Genomic DNA, 18,217 nt, shown 5'->3' on the forward strand with positions numbered 1-18,217 from the left:
GACTGCAATCCAGAACGCTGGATACTCCCCGCAAATAATACGCGGTGTCGCATACGCAGTACTTTTACAGAGTAATACCGATGAAGCCGATACCATATGTGGGTATTCCATGCGACAGTGGACCAGGGAGGCAGTTGCGGGGAAGACAGGCTAGTCAGAATCAGGCGTTAGGGTTTCACGTGGAGTGGTCCGATACGCCCTTGTTCAATGCTGGCCTGGCCTGATACGGCTTAGCGGGAGCAGTAAGCGAATGTCTGGCAGCGCACGCGGCAGCCACGTCTTCCACGTGCATTTGCTACCCTGGCCGCACATTGAGATTTATTCTCCCCCGCTTGCCTTTGGCAAAACCCCGTTAGCCTTATTGTCGCGGGAAATAGCGGTGTTGTACTGATTCGAGTTTGTTGTTGGAGCACTAGGTTGTGGTGGGGACATCCTTGCATATGCGCATTGCTGCGCTTCCTCCATAGACGGGGAAGTGAAAGGGAGGAGTTAGATTGAGAGCATCCAGTCCACTGCATCTCGTAGCACAACTCAGGGCCCACACGCTGCAAACTCTCGTGGCACGGTTACACATTCGGGTGTAAATGTCGATTGTACCGATAAAGTTCCTTTTTACGCACCTGGTAATCCCCCCTCCGCGCTGCGCCACGCTCACAAATGATGACGTCTCGGGGGGCTTCTAGAACAGTAATTAAGGCAGACCGGCGTATAGAATATGCGCCGACATTTGTGTAGGTGAGGTCTTAAATTAAAGGGGGCGCCGTTGACATGTCACAGGGGCACGATATGTTGATTTGTGCTTGGCGGAATATCCGGCAATGCACACAGCATGGACGAGAGAGCGTAACTTCCCATTCTGGCATACTGGCAGACCTCTTTCATCCCCTCCAGAATCCAGTGATTGCGCGACCGCATCACTCACATGTCCCTCATCTTCCCACACCTGCATGCACGAATTAATGCCAGTATCTATTTCGGTTTACAGTTTTTCCGTTCCGAACACGACGCGATCGTACCTTCTGTCTCAGAACCGTCCATTATCAGTTCAACTGCTATATGATTTCTCACAAAACTGTGTATATTATCATCTCACTCATGTGCCTCGGTTCTGCCCCTTAGTCGGGGAATTCATTGAATCAGGTCATGCCACTACATACTTGTCACCTAAATGTCGTTCCTCCCACTCTCGCTTTCGTAATGTCACCCGCAGTTGATCCTGCTGGAGCCTACGTACTGGTTTAGCTCCTCAAACACAGCAGATGTGAGACCTCTCTCGAGCTTGAGTCTCTCCCTTCCCCTCCCCTATCCGCGCGCCATCCTGCATTAACGTCCGTCGCAGTAGGAGCTGTCTTAGCACAATGACCCCCGTCGGCTGATCACAGTATCAAAGTACTGCTGGACTCATCTGGTCCATTAGAACTGAGATATCTGAAACTGAAGACTACTTCTGCGCCTTCACACCTTTCCGATTTGGGATGGCCGAAATAAGCAGCCAACCCTTTTCATCTCAATTCTTCCTTGCTTGATATACTTGCATATACCAGCACGCAATGTGTTCGTTTGCGTTCGAAGCCATCGGCTGGTCAAACGAGTGTGCCCCCTAATTTGTGAATCTTCCAGAACTTGCGCTCGGGCTGGCTGGCATCATATGTCTTCTCGCTGCTATTTTTATCCAACCTCTGTCTCGGACTATTAGTCTGCGCTACTCTGCTTCAGCGAACGGAAGCATTGTGTTGCATGCGCACATAGTTAATAGACGGTGAACATCAGTCTGCAATGTCATGACGCACAATGTCACTTTGGTTCTCGATCAGACCCAAGATCGGATATCTGTGTGAATCAAGCCGAGACATCATTGCCAACTGGTCGTTCACGCTAACATGTGACGAGGTGTCAATCCGGGAAGACGTGCACAGTAAGAGCTTATGTAAATCATCAACTATTGAGACATCGTGTTTAGATACTCTTTAGCAAAGTGATATTTTTTTCTGATGGGATTGCTGAGTATAATCGTAGGAAGCTCACATCGATGAGATGAAGCGCTTAACATATTTACAGATGCGTCTAGTACCCAAACCCAGAAATAGAGTTCGAGAGTCCCTCCATCACATGCCGTCATTGATCGCACCCATAATTAGTATTTGAGTAGTTCATATATTTATTGTCGACCACTTTCCGCCTGAGGTCTATATTTCAGCTGGATAAAATGGCTTCCAGTCTTCCTTGCAAAGACTGCATTAGTGGTTCGATCCACAAGGGCGAGCCGCTAGGCACTGATACCGAAAAAATGTTTGGCCGGTCGGTCTACATTTCACCTGTTCCAGAACAGCCAAAGGGTACAATCGTGTATATCACAGATATTTTTGGTTGGACGCTACCAAATGCACGATTACTTGCTGATGCGTATGCGAAGGAGGGTGGATTTAAAGTTATCGTTCCAGACTTCTTTCCTTGTAGGTTTGCAATTGAAACTTTTAGCGAATGCAGCTAACTACAATCCACAATCAGTTCATCCAATACCTCTGTCGTCAATTGATGCTTTTGCGCCAGTAAACGAGACGACCGCGCCTTCGTTCCTCACTGGCTTGTCGCAGAAATTGACATTGTACCCAGGACTTATTTGGTTCCTCTACCGTGCCCGACCTTCAATCACGACAAAACTTATTGCAAAATTCCTCGAGGACTTGAAAGCTTCCGAGCCAGACACAACTATCTTCACGGTTGGGTTTTGCTGGGGAGGACGATACTCACTGATCATGGGTACCGACAAAGTAAAGAAAGGGACTGTTAATGCGGTGGCCGCATTGCACCCTAGTTTATTGAGCGTTCCTTCGGATATAGAGGGCACTATTGTACCTGTCAGTGTTGGCGCTGGTACAAAGGATGACCTTACTCCGCCGTCGCTCATGAAGAAGTTGGAGGAAATGTACCTTAAGCAGGGAGTCGAGGTCGAGGTCAAATTTTATGAGGACATGATCCACGGTTTTGCTGTAAGGGGCGACACCGAGAAGGAGGATGTGTCCAAGGGTATGCAAGACGCGAAGAAACAAGTACGTGTAGTTTGGTTGTCTTCTATGCCACATTGCGTAATGCTGATTTACTGACTGTGTTCAGGTACTGGACTGGTTCACGAAGCACTTGTGAGACCTGGTAAGCGATTACTGCAGAAGCATTGGGTTGCCAATCTTTTGTTTGGGTTTTGCGGAACGCCATTGTCCGTTTAAAAAGGCCTTCTGTAAAGTTAGAGTTGAAATTTCATGAAAGTGGTAAAGGTACTGTACACTTAGCGTAATCTGAACGAGTATCTATACAAACCGATAAATTGCATATATTCAATCGTCTTCGTTGACTTCCTGCAATTTTTTAAAGTCTGTATCAGACTGTAATCGACTGAACTAATTTGCACACTTAAATCCGACTCCAGATTCCGGGGTTTCGGACGTTATCGTATCCGTCGTGTTCAATGCCATTTACTTGAGCCGCACCGTAAACGAGCTCTTGTAGTTTGGCCGGGCATGCCTCGTATTCTCTCAAGCCTCGTATTATTTCGAACGAAAAGCTATCGCAGAGAGTTGTGAGTCCGGATTATTATTTAAAATTTGGATGTCGATACCGAATGGTCAGAAAGATAAAACGGAGCCGGATTCCGGCTCTTAAGTAAGACACGCACACCGCTTCCGAACTATTCGATGTACTCGTCATCACGCTTCATCAAGTAGACCAACTGATGCCGTCAACGCTACCGTGCTCCGCATGCACTTCTGGCACTCTGCACACGGCCACTCCTCAAGGCTCATCTACGAATCTATTTGGATTTGAGACGTACGTGTCACCGATTCCCGAGAACCCGAAGGGCGTGATCTTGTACATTACGGATATCTTCGGTTGGGAATTACCCAACGCGAGGTTGTTGGCCGACGCGTATGCAAAAGAAGGCGATTTTGTTGTCTACGTTCCCAATTTCATGCCATGGGTTCCCATTAAGGAGAGTGAGCTGAAAGAGGATATTTTAGAGAATGGAGGACTATTGCAGTCGTTGTAAGTACCCCGTTCTGCTTGCTTTTCGAAAGAGTCTAATGATGCCTTTCGCAGCTCTCACAGGATGTGGTTGATGTCACGGTTTATCCCATTTGCGATCGCGGCAAGACCGTCGGTTACTACACCTAAGATCCTCAAGTTTGCCAGGTCAATAAAGTCCTCAGAATACTCAAGTCTGCCACTTTTCACAGTCGGCTTCTGCTGGGGCGGCAAATACACCGTACTACTCTCCAAATCCAATCTCGGCAAAGATGTGTTCGCTGCCACAGCAGCCATGCATCCCAGTATGTTAAAATTGCCTGCCGATATTGAAGGGTTGAGTGTGCCATTGGCGATTGGTTTGGGTACAAAGGATCAGGCGGTCACGAAGCAAGGCGCGGCTACAATCGAAAGTATCTTGCAGAATACGACGCAGGAGGTTAAAAACTTCGAATTTGAGCTGAAGTGGTATGAGAGCATGAAGCATGGATTTGCTGTACGGGGCAACCTGGAGAAAGAAGACGTTCGCAATGGAATCGATGATGCGAAGAAACAGGTCAGTCCCGCGACATGTCTGGATCTATCGCAACGCTAACGATATGGCTAGGTTATTGAGTGGTTCCACAAGTTTATGTAGGCGATCTATCTACATTCATGAACCACTCCATAGATCGAGAGGAATTATTGCAGCGTATTTATGATTACGGTGGTAACTTTGCATGTGTCGATATTTACGTGCCTCGTTCTAATTCAACGGCTAATACATATTATATTACACTTTCGACATTCCTAGCGGATTGTAGGTGTAGTCACTGATCCCTTCCTGAAGCCGATCTGGGACTCTAAATCTTGATACCACCACTAAGATTGAACAGCTGCCGTGAATCATGTTTCTTTCTGCTTATTCTGACACAGTGGGATACTTATTCGAGGTGTGATGACTCGCACAACGGCCATGGCTGTTAGTTTTCCAGGATAACATATGCCCCAGAGCGCAGAGCTGAAACATATCAAGCCCAAAAATGAGAAAGTTTCAGTGTGATTGTCACACCAATTCGCGACCTAGTATTGGTAGGAAACTCGCTTTGACTTAATTTTGTCAATGTTCTACTCTGTATCAATTTATATTTCCCGTCATAAATTACAAAATTATCAAACTTTTCATTTTCAACCTGTACCAGCCAGCGTTCAATAACTCACAATTAAGTACTCTATCAATACTGTCCAACAATGATCTTATCTATTTAACAACCTCTAACGACCAAAGTATTTCTTTTCTAAAGGTCTCGTAGCTACATAGGCGACAAACGTAAATACAAAGGTCAATTCGAATCCCAAGTCTCCTGGAATCATCCTGGCGATGGGACCTGTCCACCAGACTTGGCACATTCCGACGACTATGCCTGCGATACCGCAGCAGAAAGAGAATAAAGTAGAGTATCCAGGAGGTAAACGCTCAGGATGGGTGATGTCTTCTACATTGTATCCGCTCAGTCCTCCTTTAAACCAAAAGTGCTCCGGCAACGAGATAGCTTCATATATGCAAAGCCAATATCCGATAATATTCATGAAGTTATCCATATATGACTCGAAATTGTAATACGCGCCCACGGAAATTCCATAGGACGCGCATACACCGAGGAAAGTCCACACAATACGCGGAACAACGGCGCAATAGTGCGAGATTGCTTGGATCGAGAACGCGATGGAATAAATGTTGGCGCAGTTGACGGCAATGGTCGACAGCGCCAACACGACAAGACAGAATTGACCAAACCCGTGAAGCGAGTCAGTTACAACAACGCCATAAAGCACGCCGCCAATGCCATTCTCGTTGTATGCATCAAGGAGGTGAGGAGTATTGACAGCTGCTGCCATGAGTGCCGCCCCAAGGATTCCGGTGAATATAAGTGGGAACGATACACCGAACAAGACAGAAAAGAAGAGTTTGGTCCTGTTGACATCTTTCTTTTGATAAACCGTGTAGTCACTTGCATATGTCGCCCAGCCTGTCGCGGAACCGAAGAGCGCAGCACCAAAAGATAAAACGTTGCCGGCTTCGAGTTGCCCCGCAGCCAATGTTCCAGGGGCAAAAGTATGCGACTTTGCGAGTCGTGCAATGACCTATGGATCGAATTTATTAGCAACGTAGAAATATCGTAGTAGAAAGAGAAATAAACTCACGATCAAAAAAATAGCAAAAGTAGGAAGCCACGCCCAACGCTCATAGAAATGAACAATTCTGTACCCGAACAGCGTAAGCATACTTCCGGTAGCGACAATAAGCATACCAGCCCATGTCGGTAAGCCGCCTCCGTTAATAGAGTGGAGAATTGATGCGGCATTAACTGTGCTTAACGCGCTCCAACCGATACAACCGATGACGTTCAGGACTGCAAAAATCTTGACTCCGTGGTATCCGAACCAGAATCGTGAGATGATCATCTGGCGCAGTCCGAATTCTGGACCAAACAATGAGTAAAATGCGACAGGAATGGTGCCGAATATCGTGAAGAATATAATCGTAAGAGTCGAATCCCAGAACGTCATGCCGAAGATTGAGATACCCAAAGCGCCAATCGCGACCGGTGACAGGACCATATTGACTGCCCACCAGAAGTACGCCGGAGAGTAGACCGTCTTATCGATACGCTCATCTTCTGGAACACGCTCGATTCCTCGAGCTTCCATTCGATACTTCAGGGCCAGTCGCTGAAAGTTAGCGAAGTAGCTGTTAGGCGCAGCTAGGTCTTTCTCACGGACTGTCCCGTCTTGGACATCGCTATCGTCAAATTCTGGTTCCGATGCGACAGCGCCGCTACGCTTCTCGTCCTTCTCAATATCAGAAGCAGTATCAGCAAGTGATGTCATGATGGCCGCTGATCACGTTGCTGTTACTGTCGGAGGTTGGTATTGAGAGAAAGACGACCAATTGAGAGCTGGAACTACGGGGAAGAGCGTGGCCATCTTAGGAGCAAGCAGATCAACAGAAAAAGTGTTGAGATCGTGAGGCTAAGAGTACCGCAAAGCAGACCATGAAATCGTACTGATTTAGCTTTGGCCGTGGAGCAGAATTGCACACAACGGCGATAACGACAGCACGTTCTCTCGCACGCGCTGGAGTTCGATGCCGTCATGCCCAAATCAAGTTTCTATAGCGGCGTCGATAAGCAGCCGACAGGCGTTGCTTGTTTCTGCCAGCTGTCTCGGACAAATCGTCTTCATTGTCGGTTTAAAGAAGACTGATTCTCGCTGCCCCAGTGCATCAATCTTGCCGCAAGTCTGGAAAGTATGGCAGTACTTGACCATTGCGATGATAGCAGTCTATTTTGGAGGCGAAAAATTTTTCTCACAACCGAGACGGCTGTTGCAAAGTGCGCAACTTACTTCGGAAGTCAAACAGTTCAAGTTCACTAGCAAGCTTTTTTTAGATCCCGTCAATTAACATCGATGTACCGCTTGTCCACACTTCACTGATCGTGAGAATCGATTCAGCATGATAGACTGCACGTATTTGCGGCAGTATCCCGATCAGCCTATACGTACGTGTGCACATCTGAGGAGCCTGTAGAAAATTAATTTCCGGGATGACTCATGGCAATACGGCTGTAATTTACTCGGTGGCGCTTGCTTAGTTTCCGCGTGGCGTTCTGTAACAACCGACTTGGCGTCTTTGTCATAAATTTTAACGGTAAATCCAATATCTACACCCAGTAACACTCAGTAGATGCATTTGGAGCTTGCGGAAGTAGCGCAAATGTAAAAGTTATGACCAAGAATATCAGGATTCACAGTGGCAGGGACAACAGCTCGGGACAGCCGAGCGACTGATCCGCTAATGATGAAAGCAGTGCCTACAAGCACAGGACAAGCCACACACAACCAGTGCAAATTTCATGCTTCTGAGATGAAATGCACTCTCAGCCATCCCGCTTGCCGAGTACTACTCCGCTCGGCATTATACTTATTTAACCTCTACAAAAAATTTGCATTTAGCTCAGAGCTGAACCACAATCTAGATCTGATAAACTTTATCGGTCACAGAAACTGCTGTCCGCTGTCGGCTGGAGTCGGTCGTGGGTATAATTTGCTACTACACGATTGGGAAGGACGAACGTAATATTCATTTCGTGATGTATATTACCACCATAACAATAGCAAGATATCATTCTCAACGCAACATTCGAAATGTAAATATCTTAGACTGTCGATAGTCAATCGCGCTAGCTGTGTGTGTGCCGGTTTTTTATAGGCAAGTGTAGAAGCTGCACTCCAATGAAGTTGCTAAATCATTTCCGACTCGTACTCCATGATAAGTACGTATATATTTACTGATAAACTGTCCCTATATATCGTGTGGCAAGTCCGGAGTACTTCCATAATACGTCGTCTGATCTCCAGGACGTAATAGCGTCCCGTGTCCATCATCCACCGGCATTCCTTCTCCTTTCCGCGTACTTGTCGCCATCGGCCCTGACCGGTGTCCAGCTTTATTCTTTGCGCGAACTTTGTTGTCGTCTTCATCTTCAAAGTCATCTAAGTCACGTCTATCTGCTGTATCCATAATTTCCAAGTCTGTCCTGGCAATGGAAGTACTTGCCGACGATGTAGAGCTCGCTGAACTTCCGGTTGACGGAATATCTGCGCCGACAAGGTGAACAAACTTAGTGCCCGGTCGCGATTGTTCATTGCCAAACGTTTCGTCCTCATTCCCCCGACTACCACGCATTTCCGTCGTCAATGCCAGGTCTCCATTGACAGTCATGCGACGACTCTGCTTCACCGATTGAGGAACCATTTTGTTAATGATCGCACCAGGTGCTAAGCTTATCCGCTCACGTCTCGTGGCTTCGTGATCTCGATTCGTCGTGTCAGCAAAAACTCGACCGCTCTGTGCCGTAGTTGCCGATTTGCGAGACTCCTTTCTTCCCATTATTGGTATCTGCTCTGGCTCCCTGAGAGACCCCATTAACGAAAAATAGTCCATATCATCATCCTCTACTTCCGGAGGTCTGTTTGTCGCAGAACTGGGTATTGGGCCTGCTGGTGTGCCGGCCACTTCAATATTAGATGCCATGACGCCAATCAATTTCTTGCTCATAGACTGAACTCGGGCCAGTTCCCGATTTTGTCGTTCCTCATTCTCTGCCATCTGACCTATTCGCGTCTTTAGCTGTTTGATTCTTGTAGAAGTCTGTTGCTTCAAGGTCTTTAGCTTCATTTGGTACAATTCTACTTCCCGAACCAGCTCACTAATTGACTCGTCGGCTTGTGTCTTGGTACGGGAAATTTCTTGCTTTAGAGCAGTAAGCGCATCCAGATGCTCCTGCTGTGAAATCTTATTTCGTTCCTCATGCAGCTGCTCAAGTTCGGCCATCTGCGCTCGGAATTCCTGCTCCCTAATCGCGAGCTGTGCAGGATACGCTTCAGTAAGCTCTGTGACACGACTCGACTGATCTCCCAACTGCTGTATCAGTTCGGTGTTATGAATATGCAATCCTTCGACTTCTCTCTGTAGCTGCGAAATTGATTCTCGTGCCAATTCAGCCTGCTTTTCTAGGTCGAGTATGCTCTCTTCTTGTGAATCGAGCTTCATTTGTAGTTCAGACCTGTTCTTATCCAGTTCGCTAATACGCGTTCTTGCCTTTGTATTCTCGGCTTCCAATTCACAGCTTATGGCCTCAAATTTGTCAGCTTTCAGCTGCCTCTCTCGGACCATAGCATCAGCCTGGTCCAGTTTGTCGTGGAGGTCGGATACTTTAATCATATGGTTCTCCTCTTCTTTGTTTAGCTTTTTTTGAAACTCTGACTTATCCCGGCTATGTCTCACTTGAGCTTCACTCACAACACGCGCGAGCTCCGTTCTCAAACTCTCATTGTCAGACAAAAGCAGTGCACACCGCTCGTCTCTGTCCCTCAGGTCCCCGGTCAGGTCCACGAATTTGTCGTTTAACTCTTTGATATCGGCTTCACGCTCTTTCAGAACTACTTGGCTATCTTTTAAATCGCGTTCGAGCAACTCATTTTCGTTTTTGAGAGCGGAAAATTGAGCTTCAAGTTGTCGCAGGGGTGCTTCGACTTGCTCGCATCGGCGTTCGAGATCTCGGCATAAATGGGCTACAAAAGCAATCACAGATTCGTGCTGTCGGGTTGCGTCTTGTGTGAGCTCTGAGAGCAGACGTGCACGCCAGTCGATTAGTGTTGACGTTGAGCCTGCCAGAGACGGTGTCGCTGGATGTTCTATTATCGAAATTGACGGTGCAAGAACCGCGCCACAGGGAATGCTCGAAAGTTGTAGACTCAATACCTTCGGCATCATCAAGAAAGCTTTAGTGTGCATCTCGCGAACCATAAGCTGATTGGAAAGTCCAGTTGTCGAAGACGCGTAGACAAACAAAGGCAAAACTGCGAGCTTGTACTTGAACTTCGTCATATCCTCAGCCAATGAGGACGAAAAATGACGTGAATCTACAGCCGGCGGCGAATTTTCAAGTCCTCGATAATAAGCTTGAGCTTGCGCGTGGGTGAAATAGGTAGCCAGTAGATCTCTGTACTGCATTTGAATTGGGTCATCCGATGGTAGCGCTAAAACTTCGATAATTGAATCAATCCAATCTTGGTATGTTTTAAGGCGCTGTGCAGAGATCACGGATGGTTCAGGAGAGTGAGTACCAAGGCGATACGCTGATTCTATATATCTTCCAAATTTCGCTGGCGGATTACACTACGGGAGAATTAGAACAAGAAATCAAGCAGCTTGCAAATCGACAATTACCATCTTAACGTAAGCCCAGGCTCTGTCAGCAATCATCTGGAACTCGACGTTATCCGACGTTTCGCCGAGTGCTTTATCGATCTGCATCTCGATTACGTTCTCCATGTGGTTAATGTCGGGCACAATCGATTGCAAGAGTGCGAAGAATTCCAAAATCTGAATCTCATATTAGAAAATTATTTCAGGCAAAGAGCGACCCGGAGGGACTTTACACCATTGACTATCCGCACGTCGATATGTCGCGTGACGCATTTCTCCACAACTTTCTTGCTCAACCGTACACACACTTTGCCGGTTATCCATTGTCTTAGATCTTCGACATTGACCCGATTTGCAATATCTTTGGCAAGCGTAACAAGTAGAGCATGTTTTTTTATATCTTCTTCTCGCTTGACTGTGTCGGAGATTTCGACAATGCCGGCAGACGCAGCGGCAACGACTATATCACCTGCCAGTCGGAGGACCTTGAGACACTTGGTTCCGCTAAAAAGGTCAGCTGCGTCAGTCGCATCTGCTATGGTGTCTGAGGCGGTTAGACGAGCAATACACGCAAGCGCAAGAAGGAGCATTGAGGTGTCATTGTTTGAGAGCGACGTCCCAAGAGCTGAGTGTAAAGCGTAATGCTGTGCTGATGGGAGGCGGGTGAGAAAGTGGGCGTGGCCATGTGAAAGAAGAGTGTATAGATCGAGCAAAGTGAATATGGTGGTAGATTTGATTCTAGGTGCATGATTGTCAGCGCCAACTATTTATGAAGCCGGTGCATTTCAAAACGTACAGATGCGGCACGACATGGTCTATAATGAACGTCGCGAGCGATGAAGGGACCAGAGTCGTAGACGGCAAGTCATGTGAGAGCAGAGAAAAGCAAATTTGCGAATACTATCAATAATACTAGTATTCGAAGCCTACAAGTCTGGATCGCAGAGTAAATACCTTCTCGTAATCTCGGTCGCTTGCTATTGCTAGTTTCAAGAACTTGTCTAAGATAGTCGAGTTTACTGACAGAGCCTCGTCTCTGAGCTCCTTTGTGCGACCTGCCGAACAATATCTAAAGTTAGGATTTCTAATGGCGGTTTTTTTAACTTGAGGCACGTACAGCATATCGTGAGAACCTCTAGAGCGTCTGTGTCATACTCTAACGAGGAAATAATCTGTTGGACCAACATCGCGCGACAACACTTGTGCACAATAGCCCATTGTGTTATCAGCTTCTCCGGTGCTGATCGTAGCTTTTCTAATGTCGACGCTAGTATAGGCGGATAGCAGGCCGCAGTGATTAGGCTGAATTGAGCCTCAAGTTCGCAGTAACTTGTTACTTTCATTTGCTTCTCGTTGTTAGTAGTTGTTGGTGACCAATCCATTATTCAAACGTCGGTCACATAATCTGTGCGAAGACAAATTAGAGGCAACGGGAAAGGCGTTTAGTAAACAAACCGACGACACATCTCGTACTCTGGCACGTGATTTGGCGACAATTGTGAGCAACAGCGACTGGTATTAGCTGGTTAGAGATATGAGAAACGTCACTTCGGTTCGCGCTTTTTATAGCTCGAATTATAACTATTAAGTAAAAGCATTCTGCAAGCTGATACGAAGGTGTCTCTATATTCACATGGGGTAATACGTTAGCTCGATTGATGCTGGACTACGACTACTACTTAATTGTCCATATCTAATCCATCAATTGATCTGCATCCCATTGCACGCATTAAGCCATCAACAAGCACGATGAAATAATATCGCGTCTACAAGGTTATTTTACGCAATACTAGCGGATCTAGCAGGAAGCGTGCACCAATCGCGCGCAAGTAAGCTGAGAATTTTCTGCGCACAAGAATCAGATTGGCTAATCACGTGCGATCACGTACACGAAAAATTGGATTTCAGGGTTTAATACGAATTTTTGTAGGACCGCTGAAGAGTTTTTCTGTTACATGCGTTCTAGGAATTGGGTCGATGTGCTGGCACGTCAGACAAGCGCGACACTATACCGTCGCATTATTATCGGTTCGTTTGTATGTAGTTGGCTGAGTCCGTTCGGAACGAAGGATGACAGATGGAAGCTTCATCGCCAGGTCAGGGCAAGGGCAATGTTAAGCCGAGGCGACTCACGGAATGGCTGCGTGGCGTGCGCTAGTGAGTGTGGCCTGTGTGTTGATGGCTTAATAGCTACTTGGATTTGCACCTGCTGCCGCCGGACTGCGGGAGAACAGCCGACGAAGTAGCTCAATTAGAAGCAGGCCACATGATGGGCCGATACTGTAGACTAACCCTCATCAACACAGACTACGTACTCGCAATTTCTTGCATTGCAGGGTCCCCCAATCATATGGCCCACCGCCCCTGCATCCCAAAGTAGTTATATATATAGAGTGCGATCCCGCAGCGCTAATACATCATACTGCGCTCTCTCTCTCTCTCTGATCCTCGTCTGGCACTCTATTTTTTTTCTCCTAATTTCTCATTCCAATTCGGCTTCAACATGACCTGGGCATTGGTACACCGCCACGACGACTCATACTACTCGCGACACGATCTTTACGAGGGCTACAATGCGCGTTTCAATCCCGAGCCCCGCTCATTCATCGCAACCAGTACGCATGTTCCAGCCTTTTCATACCGCATGAATCGCGCCGAGCGTGACGCGCTTCGACGGAAATCCCAGGAGCAGGCTGCGCAGCAAAATTCCGATGAGCTACGTCGACGACTCGAACAGGAACAGAACCTGAACCAGTCAGCTGTTGCCGATGACGATACTGAAACTACCATTGCTGACAAGAACACATCGACGAAGGCTCGACGCACGTCTTCGGCTTCCACGGACGGATTTTACAGTCGCAGCTCGTTTTTATGACAAGGTTAAGGGCTAACGGCGAGAATGTGGATACGGGTGGAAACTGGCGGACTTAATGCACGGCTTGATGGATAGGCTGTGTTATTGAGCCTGTGGGTCAGGGTGTCCCGTAAGTCCTGAAGATCTATGCCCGACCATGCGCATGACCTGATGATTCTGATATTCATTTGTACAACAGAGATGTTATTGACGGAAATTTTAATGCTTGAGATTGCCGATCGTTGTTTTTATGATTTCATGGAGTATTTTGCCTTGTGTGTGTGAAAGCTTTTTGCCTTGAGTGTTTGAACATGGCGAATTCGCCTGCTTAAACATCTGCGCCATTTCTTGTAAATACACACCATTTTCTTTGAGTTATGCATTGCGAAGTTATAAATAATAAATTTTATTGTATCTATTACCTATAAAGAATATGTTTTCACAGGCCAGGCCGGCTAGCGCATCAAGTTGACGATCTTCTTGATGTAGCTCGTGTGCCTTACGTTAGCGATGACGTCATCTCTCAGGCACTGAGGCGGGGTGCGCCATTGTGCAGTTTGAGTTTGCGGTTCCTATAACAGCATAAGTTTTGCGTACTCGTCAGGCTACCGGTGTTCATACGTGGCTGTCCATAATTGAGTATACGTAGCGGAAAATCCTGAAAAGTGTCGTGCACATGGGCAGGCGATAACTGGGGTGTTTCATGGTTGTTTCTAAATTAATATATGGACTCGGCAGCGCAAGCTGCATACTGACAGACTCTGAGACCTACCTGCCTATGTATTCGCTCCAGCGCTCAACTGCGCTTTTGGATCACTGTAGCGATTTTGCACATCTAATTATACGATTAGAAAGCTGAAGAGTTGCACTTACTAATTGCGCCGCTCTAGTAGAATCTCGGTTCATATAAAATATGTATATATCTCCTGCGACCATTTTGGCACGTCCAGTTGTGTGAGTCCGCGCCACACGGCAAGGCGATTCCTACTGCCCAACATTTCCACCACAATAATAACACCATAATATGCGAACTTGGATACAAAACTCATAACATCTGTAATAGCATTTTGCCACAAAGTCGTATATATACCCGATATCTCTGCCTTTGATTGACCTAGAGTTGAAGGAGGGAAACACCGACAGAATTTTTGATTATTCGTAACTCGGCTGGCTGGCGATCGTCACCGCGCCTGCGGCGTTCAAACTTCCCAACCCTGACGCTAGCCACCTTCAGCTATCCACTCAGGCTCGATAGCTGCCTGCCAGACCGACTAGCCTTTCCTTTCTGACTGCTACGATTTCCGGTCCGAATAACATAAGCGAGCACTCGAGGCTGCCGCTGCAAGATGCCCATCAAATCGAAGCGCGCGTCCGCGTCCGACAATGTCCTTCAAAGGATCTACGAGGAGGCCTACCGCACCTTTGTGGACGCCATGTTTGAGGACGGCCGTGGAAATGGGGCCGCTGCGCTAGACGGATGGCTAAACACTCTTGAATTGATCGAGAACGAGCACTCAAAGATCGTGGCGTGTCCGCAGGTCTCGTCGCTGGACATTACCCTCTATGCTCGAATAGTCGACATTGAGCGCCAATCGAAAGACAGAGTGTATTCGTATGCGGCCGCATTCGCTGGGAATACATTGACTTCGGCAGAGTTGAAAACTGTTTATGAACAGCTGCGAGCCGATCGGCGGAAAATGCAGAAAGACGAACCCCTGCATAAGCTTCATCAGACGCCCAAGCAGACTGCACGAGGCAAGAAGCAGATGATGAGGCCGGATGGTCCGTTACGGTCGTTATCAGCCGGTGCAACTGTATCCAACTCGGCAGATACCCCTCGGTCACAGAGTCCGCCAAAGAAATCGATGCTTATGACTTTGAGGGGCCCGAAGAGCTCGAAGAAGGACAATCACACGATGTCTTCAACAACCAAGAACCCTCTCGCAGTTCCAGCAACAACGGCCGCGAATTTAGCTTGGACGTTGTCGTCTGGAGCAGGCGGGACTACATCTAGGCGCAGTTCGGAAAATAAGGACAATGAAGAGTATCTAATGCATACTGCGTTTAAGAATTTTTCCTCATCGTCGCTGCCCTCCATCCCCTCGCCATCACCAGCGGCTGTCGCTACGGTGACAGCCGCATCGGTAAATTCTGTTCCAGATCCACGACGAAGTTTGTCAACGGGCTCGCTACTTGACGATGAACATCAGCCTCCGTTAATATCTTTGTCTCCGGCTCGCACCCCCCCAAAGTTGAGCGCTGAATTTATGCCTCACCGGCATCAATTCATACGAGGTCTAAGTCCTCCATCTTCTCGGTCTCCTTCACCCACGACATCACAGCCAACTACAGGGATGAACGGTCGCACCATACCTGCGCGGCAGCCACCGGCGCTTCCTACAGCAAGTCTGCCGGGGCTGCCACGAACAGTCAAAGAGCAGCCGAAGCTGACGACTGCTGTTGTAGATGCTGATGCAATTAAGACGGAACCTCCACCAGTTCTTCCACCTCAGCAAGGCTCTTTTTGGGACCCGCACCCAATGACAACGATAAAGCCGAGCAAGTTTGTGAGGCGCAAAATTCCGTCCGGCAACTCAGCGGTAAGACCACTCAACGAACCTCTCGTATCACTACCTGCGCTGCCAACTACATTGACAGCTCCTCCGCCACCTCCTCTGCCACCACCGTCCCCGCCCCCTCCAACTTCGAGAGCCAATGCGGAACATCCACGGAACCCGGCGCCATTTGGATCACCCAGTGCGTCATCGTCAGACATGTTATCACCGTCGGTCCCCACACCCATACCCATTCCTGAGTCCCTTACTCTCCCACCATCGACTTTCCCTTATCCGCAGTCAGCAGCAAAATCATCAGGTCGGATATCGCCAAAGCGGACTCTCCGCGATTCGCAGCCAACTAAGCATCGACAAGGCTCCGCGAGGACGAGTCCTACCCCTACAGGAATGACTGCGACTAGTAATCCGCTTACCGCCGCGTTAGCTGCAACAGCGAAGGAGGAGAGGAAGGACAAGGAACGCAAGCCGCATCAGCCCTACGGTCTGACATCTAGTCAATCTGACACGGGTAACCGTATTCCACGTAGGATGTCACCGACCCATGCCTCATCTGCGAAGACCAAAGCACCCATCATTTCGCCTCAACCGCAGCGACGGCAACGCCAAGCACTTGTTCCGGCAACAAGTTCCCCAAATACAAATGTTACAACGCTTGGTGGTCCGCTACCACCGCTGCTACCAGATACACCTAATCCTGAACACCAGGCATGGAATAATCGTGTGAACGCGGCAGTCAAGAACATTACTGGAGTTGAGGAAACTGCTGCACGTCAAATTCTTAACGAAATTATAGTGAAAGGCGACGAAGTTCACTGGGATGATATCGCCGGTTTAGAGCAGGCTAAGACGAGTTTGAAGGAAACAGTTGTTTACCCGTTTTTGCGTCCGGACTTGTTCAAAGGACTTCGCGAACCAGCGAGGGGTATGCTACTGTTCGGACCACCTGGGACAGGCAAAACTATGCTTGCGCGAGCGGTAGCGACGGAGTCGCAGAGTACTTTCTTCGCCATTTCGGCATCATCGCTAACGTCGAAATATCTCGGCGAGAGTGAAAAACTCGTGCGTGCATTATTTGCACTTGCGCGTGCGTTGGCTCCATCGATTATCTTTGTGGACGAGATTGATTCATTGTTGTCTTCGCGAAGCGATACCGGTGAGCACGAAGCGTCCCGAAGGATTAAAACCGAGTTTCTCGTTAAATGGAGTGATCTTGCGCATGCCGCTGCAGGCAAGGAACATAAAGAGGGCGATGACGCTCAACGGGTGTTAGTTCTCGCGGCGACAAATCTGCCATGGGCGATAGATGAAGCTGCCAGGAGACGGTTTGTTAGGAGACAGTATATACCATTACCCGAACCTGAGACCCGTACGAAGCAGATTGAGACCCTGTTGAATTACCAAGTGCATGACTTGAGTGAGGCAGAAATAAGAAAATTGGTGGCATTGACTGATGGTATGTTACCCTATCTATTGTAGCCCCATTAGTGCTAATGAGATACAGGTTTCTCGGGATCAGACATCACTGCAGTCGCAAAAGACGCCGCAATGGGACCTCTTCGCGCTTTGGGCGAAGCACTTTTATCTACCCCTCGGGACCAAATTCGGCCAGTAAAATTCATTGATTTCGAAGCCAGTTTGAAGAACATCAGGCCTAGCGTTTCAAAGGAAGGTTTAAGAGCCTTTGAAGACTGGGCATTGAAGTATGGCAGTTCGGGTGCATAGATATGTGTTGTGTCTCTCGCCCGCAGCACAACTATTTTGTTCTCGTTTGTTTGGGGGGGGGGGGATGTTTTGAGTATTGTACCAGGCTCGCAGCATGGTTGGGTGCTACTGTTGCGTTAGCGTTTGATACGTAATATTTTATTCGATGCTGCATTTTCTACGTCGGAAGTTGTATATATTCATTGGCTTGTTTCTCATCAAGGTGCTTATTACCTGTATATAGTTTATATATTTTTCTATTCTATGACTTTTGCTTTCATTGGGAAATCTTTCTGGGGAAATACGAGGTGGTCC

At 47.8% G+C, this 18,217-nt stretch overlaps 6 protein-coding genes across 6 annotated transcripts; 3 read left to right on the top strand and 3 right to left on the bottom strand.

Annotated features, from left to right (window-relative positions):
- Positions 1-2,060: 2,060 nt before the first annotated feature.
- V1508DRAFT_407557 (Alpha/Beta hydrolase protein) lies at positions 2,061-3,343 on the top strand. Its single transcript, XM_066938881.1, has 3 exons — positions 2,061-2,453; positions 2,509-3,050; positions 3,115-3,343. Exons 1-3 carry the CDS (start codon positions 2,207-2,209, stop codon positions 3,142-3,144), a joined length of 819 nt encoding a protein of 272 aa, XP_066798987.1. The 5' UTR covers positions 2,061-2,206; the 3' UTR covers positions 3,145-3,343.
- Positions 3,344-3,616: 273 nt separating this feature from the next.
- V1508DRAFT_4305 (dienelactone hydrolase) lies at positions 3,617-5,109 on the top strand. Its single transcript, XM_066941911.1, has 3 exons — positions 3,617-4,038; positions 4,093-4,573; positions 4,625-5,109. The coding sequence occupies exons 1-3, from the start codon at positions 3,728-3,730 to the stop codon at positions 4,652-4,654; spliced, it is 822 nt and encodes a 273-aa protein (XP_066798988.1). The 5' UTR covers positions 3,617-3,727; the 3' UTR covers positions 4,655-5,109.
- Position 5,110: 1 nt separating this feature from the next.
- Positions 5,111-7,016, bottom strand: V1508DRAFT_4281 (permease for cytosine/purines, uracil, thiamine, allantoin-domain-containing protein). Its single transcript, XM_066941764.1, has 2 exons — positions 6,202-7,016; positions 5,111-6,141 (listed from the first exon to the last, which is right to left on the bottom strand). The coding sequence occupies exons 1-2, from the start codon at positions 6,886-6,888 to the stop codon at positions 5,272-5,274; spliced, it is 1,557 nt and encodes a 518-aa protein (XP_066798989.1). The 5' UTR covers positions 6,889-7,016; the 3' UTR covers positions 5,111-5,271.
- A 1,346-nt stretch (positions 7,017-8,362) lies between these two features.
- Positions 8,363-11,361, bottom strand: V1508DRAFT_347397 (uncharacterized protein; the record flags this gene model as incomplete). The annotated part of the gene is made up of 3 exons (XM_066936690.1): positions 8,363-10,741; positions 10,793-10,948; positions 11,005-11,361. The coding sequence occupies 3 exons, from the start codon at positions 11,359-11,361 to the stop codon at positions 8,363-8,365; spliced, it is 2,892 nt and encodes a 963-aa protein (XP_066798990.1).
- Positions 11,362-11,468: 107 nt separating this feature from the next.
- Positions 11,469-12,439, bottom strand: V1508DRAFT_4333 (uncharacterized protein). Its single transcript, XM_066941978.1, has 3 exons — positions 11,889-12,439; positions 11,726-11,826; positions 11,469-11,671 (listed from the first exon to the last, which is right to left on the bottom strand). The coding sequence occupies exons 1-3, from the start codon at positions 12,151-12,153 to the stop codon at positions 11,525-11,527; spliced, it is 513 nt and encodes a 170-aa protein (XP_066798991.1). The 5' UTR covers positions 12,154-12,439; the 3' UTR covers positions 11,469-11,524.
- A 2,366-nt stretch (positions 12,440-14,805) lies between these two features.
- Positions 14,806-18,206, top strand: V1508DRAFT_4390 (uncharacterized protein). Its single transcript, XM_066942199.1, has 2 exons — positions 14,806-17,654; positions 17,703-18,206. Exons 1-2 carry the CDS (start codon positions 14,972-14,974, stop codon positions 17,921-17,923), a joined length of 2,904 nt encoding a protein of 967 aa, XP_066798992.1. The 5' UTR covers positions 14,806-14,971; the 3' UTR covers positions 17,924-18,206.
- Positions 18,207-18,217: the final 11 nt, after the last annotated feature.

Source organism: Lipomyces doorenjongii, assembly GCF_038497915.1.
Source record: "Lipomyces doorenjongii strain NRRL Y-27504 unplaced genomic scaffold V1508scaffold_1, whole genome shotgun sequence".
NCBI classification, from domain to species: domain Eukaryota; kingdom Fungi; phylum Ascomycota; class Lipomycetes; order Lipomycetales; family Lipomycetaceae; genus Lipomyces; species Lipomyces doorenjongii.

Coding starts and splice junctions, on each gene's coding strand:
- V1508DRAFT_407557 (XM_066938881.1), top strand. CDS start 2,207: ATGGCTTCCAGTCTTCCTTGCAAAGACTGCATTAGTGGTTCGATCCAC. Junction 2,454..2,508: donor CGTTCCAGACTTCTTTCCTT/GTAGGTTTGCAA, acceptor ATCCACAATCAG/TTCATCCAATACCTCTGTCG. Junction 3,051..3,114: donor TGCAAGACGCGAAGAAACAA/GTACGTGTAGTT, acceptor GACTGTGTTCAG/GTACTGGACTGGTTCACGAA.
- V1508DRAFT_4305 (XM_066941911.1), top strand. CDS start 3,728: ATGCCGTCAACGCTACCGTGCTCCGCATGCACTTCTGGCACTCTGCAC. Junction 4,039..4,092: donor GGAGGACTATTGCAGTCGTT/GTAAGTACCCCG, acceptor TGCCTTTCGCAG/CTCTCACAGGATGTGGTTGA. Junction 4,574..4,624: donor TCGATGATGCGAAGAAACAG/GTCAGTCCCGCG, acceptor CGATATGGCTAG/GTTATTGAGTGGTTCCACAA.
- V1508DRAFT_4281 (XM_066941764.1), bottom strand. CDS start 6,888: ATGACATCACTTGCTGATACTGCTTCTGATATTGAGAAGGACGAGAAG. Junction 6,142..6,201: donor CTTTTGCTATTTTTTTGATC/GTGAGTTTATTT, acceptor TTCGATCCATAG/GTCATTGCACGACTCGCAAA.
- V1508DRAFT_4333 (XM_066941978.1), bottom strand. CDS start 12,153: ATGGATTGGTCACCAACAACTACTAACAACGAGAAGCAAATGAAAGTA. Junction 11,827..11,888: donor AGAGGTTCTCACGATATGCT/GTACGTGCCTCA, acceptor ATTGTTCGGCAG/GTCGCACAAAGGAGCTCAGA. Junction 11,672..11,725: donor GCGACCGAGATTACGAGAAG/GTATTTACTCTG, acceptor TATTATTGATAG/TATTCGCAAATTTGCTTTTC.
- V1508DRAFT_4390 (XM_066942199.1), top strand. CDS start 14,972: ATGCCCATCAAATCGAAGCGCGCGTCCGCGTCCGACAATGTCCTTCAA. Junction 17,655..17,702: donor ATTGGTGGCATTGACTGATG/GTATGTTACCCT, acceptor AATGAGATACAG/GTTTCTCGGGATCAGACATC.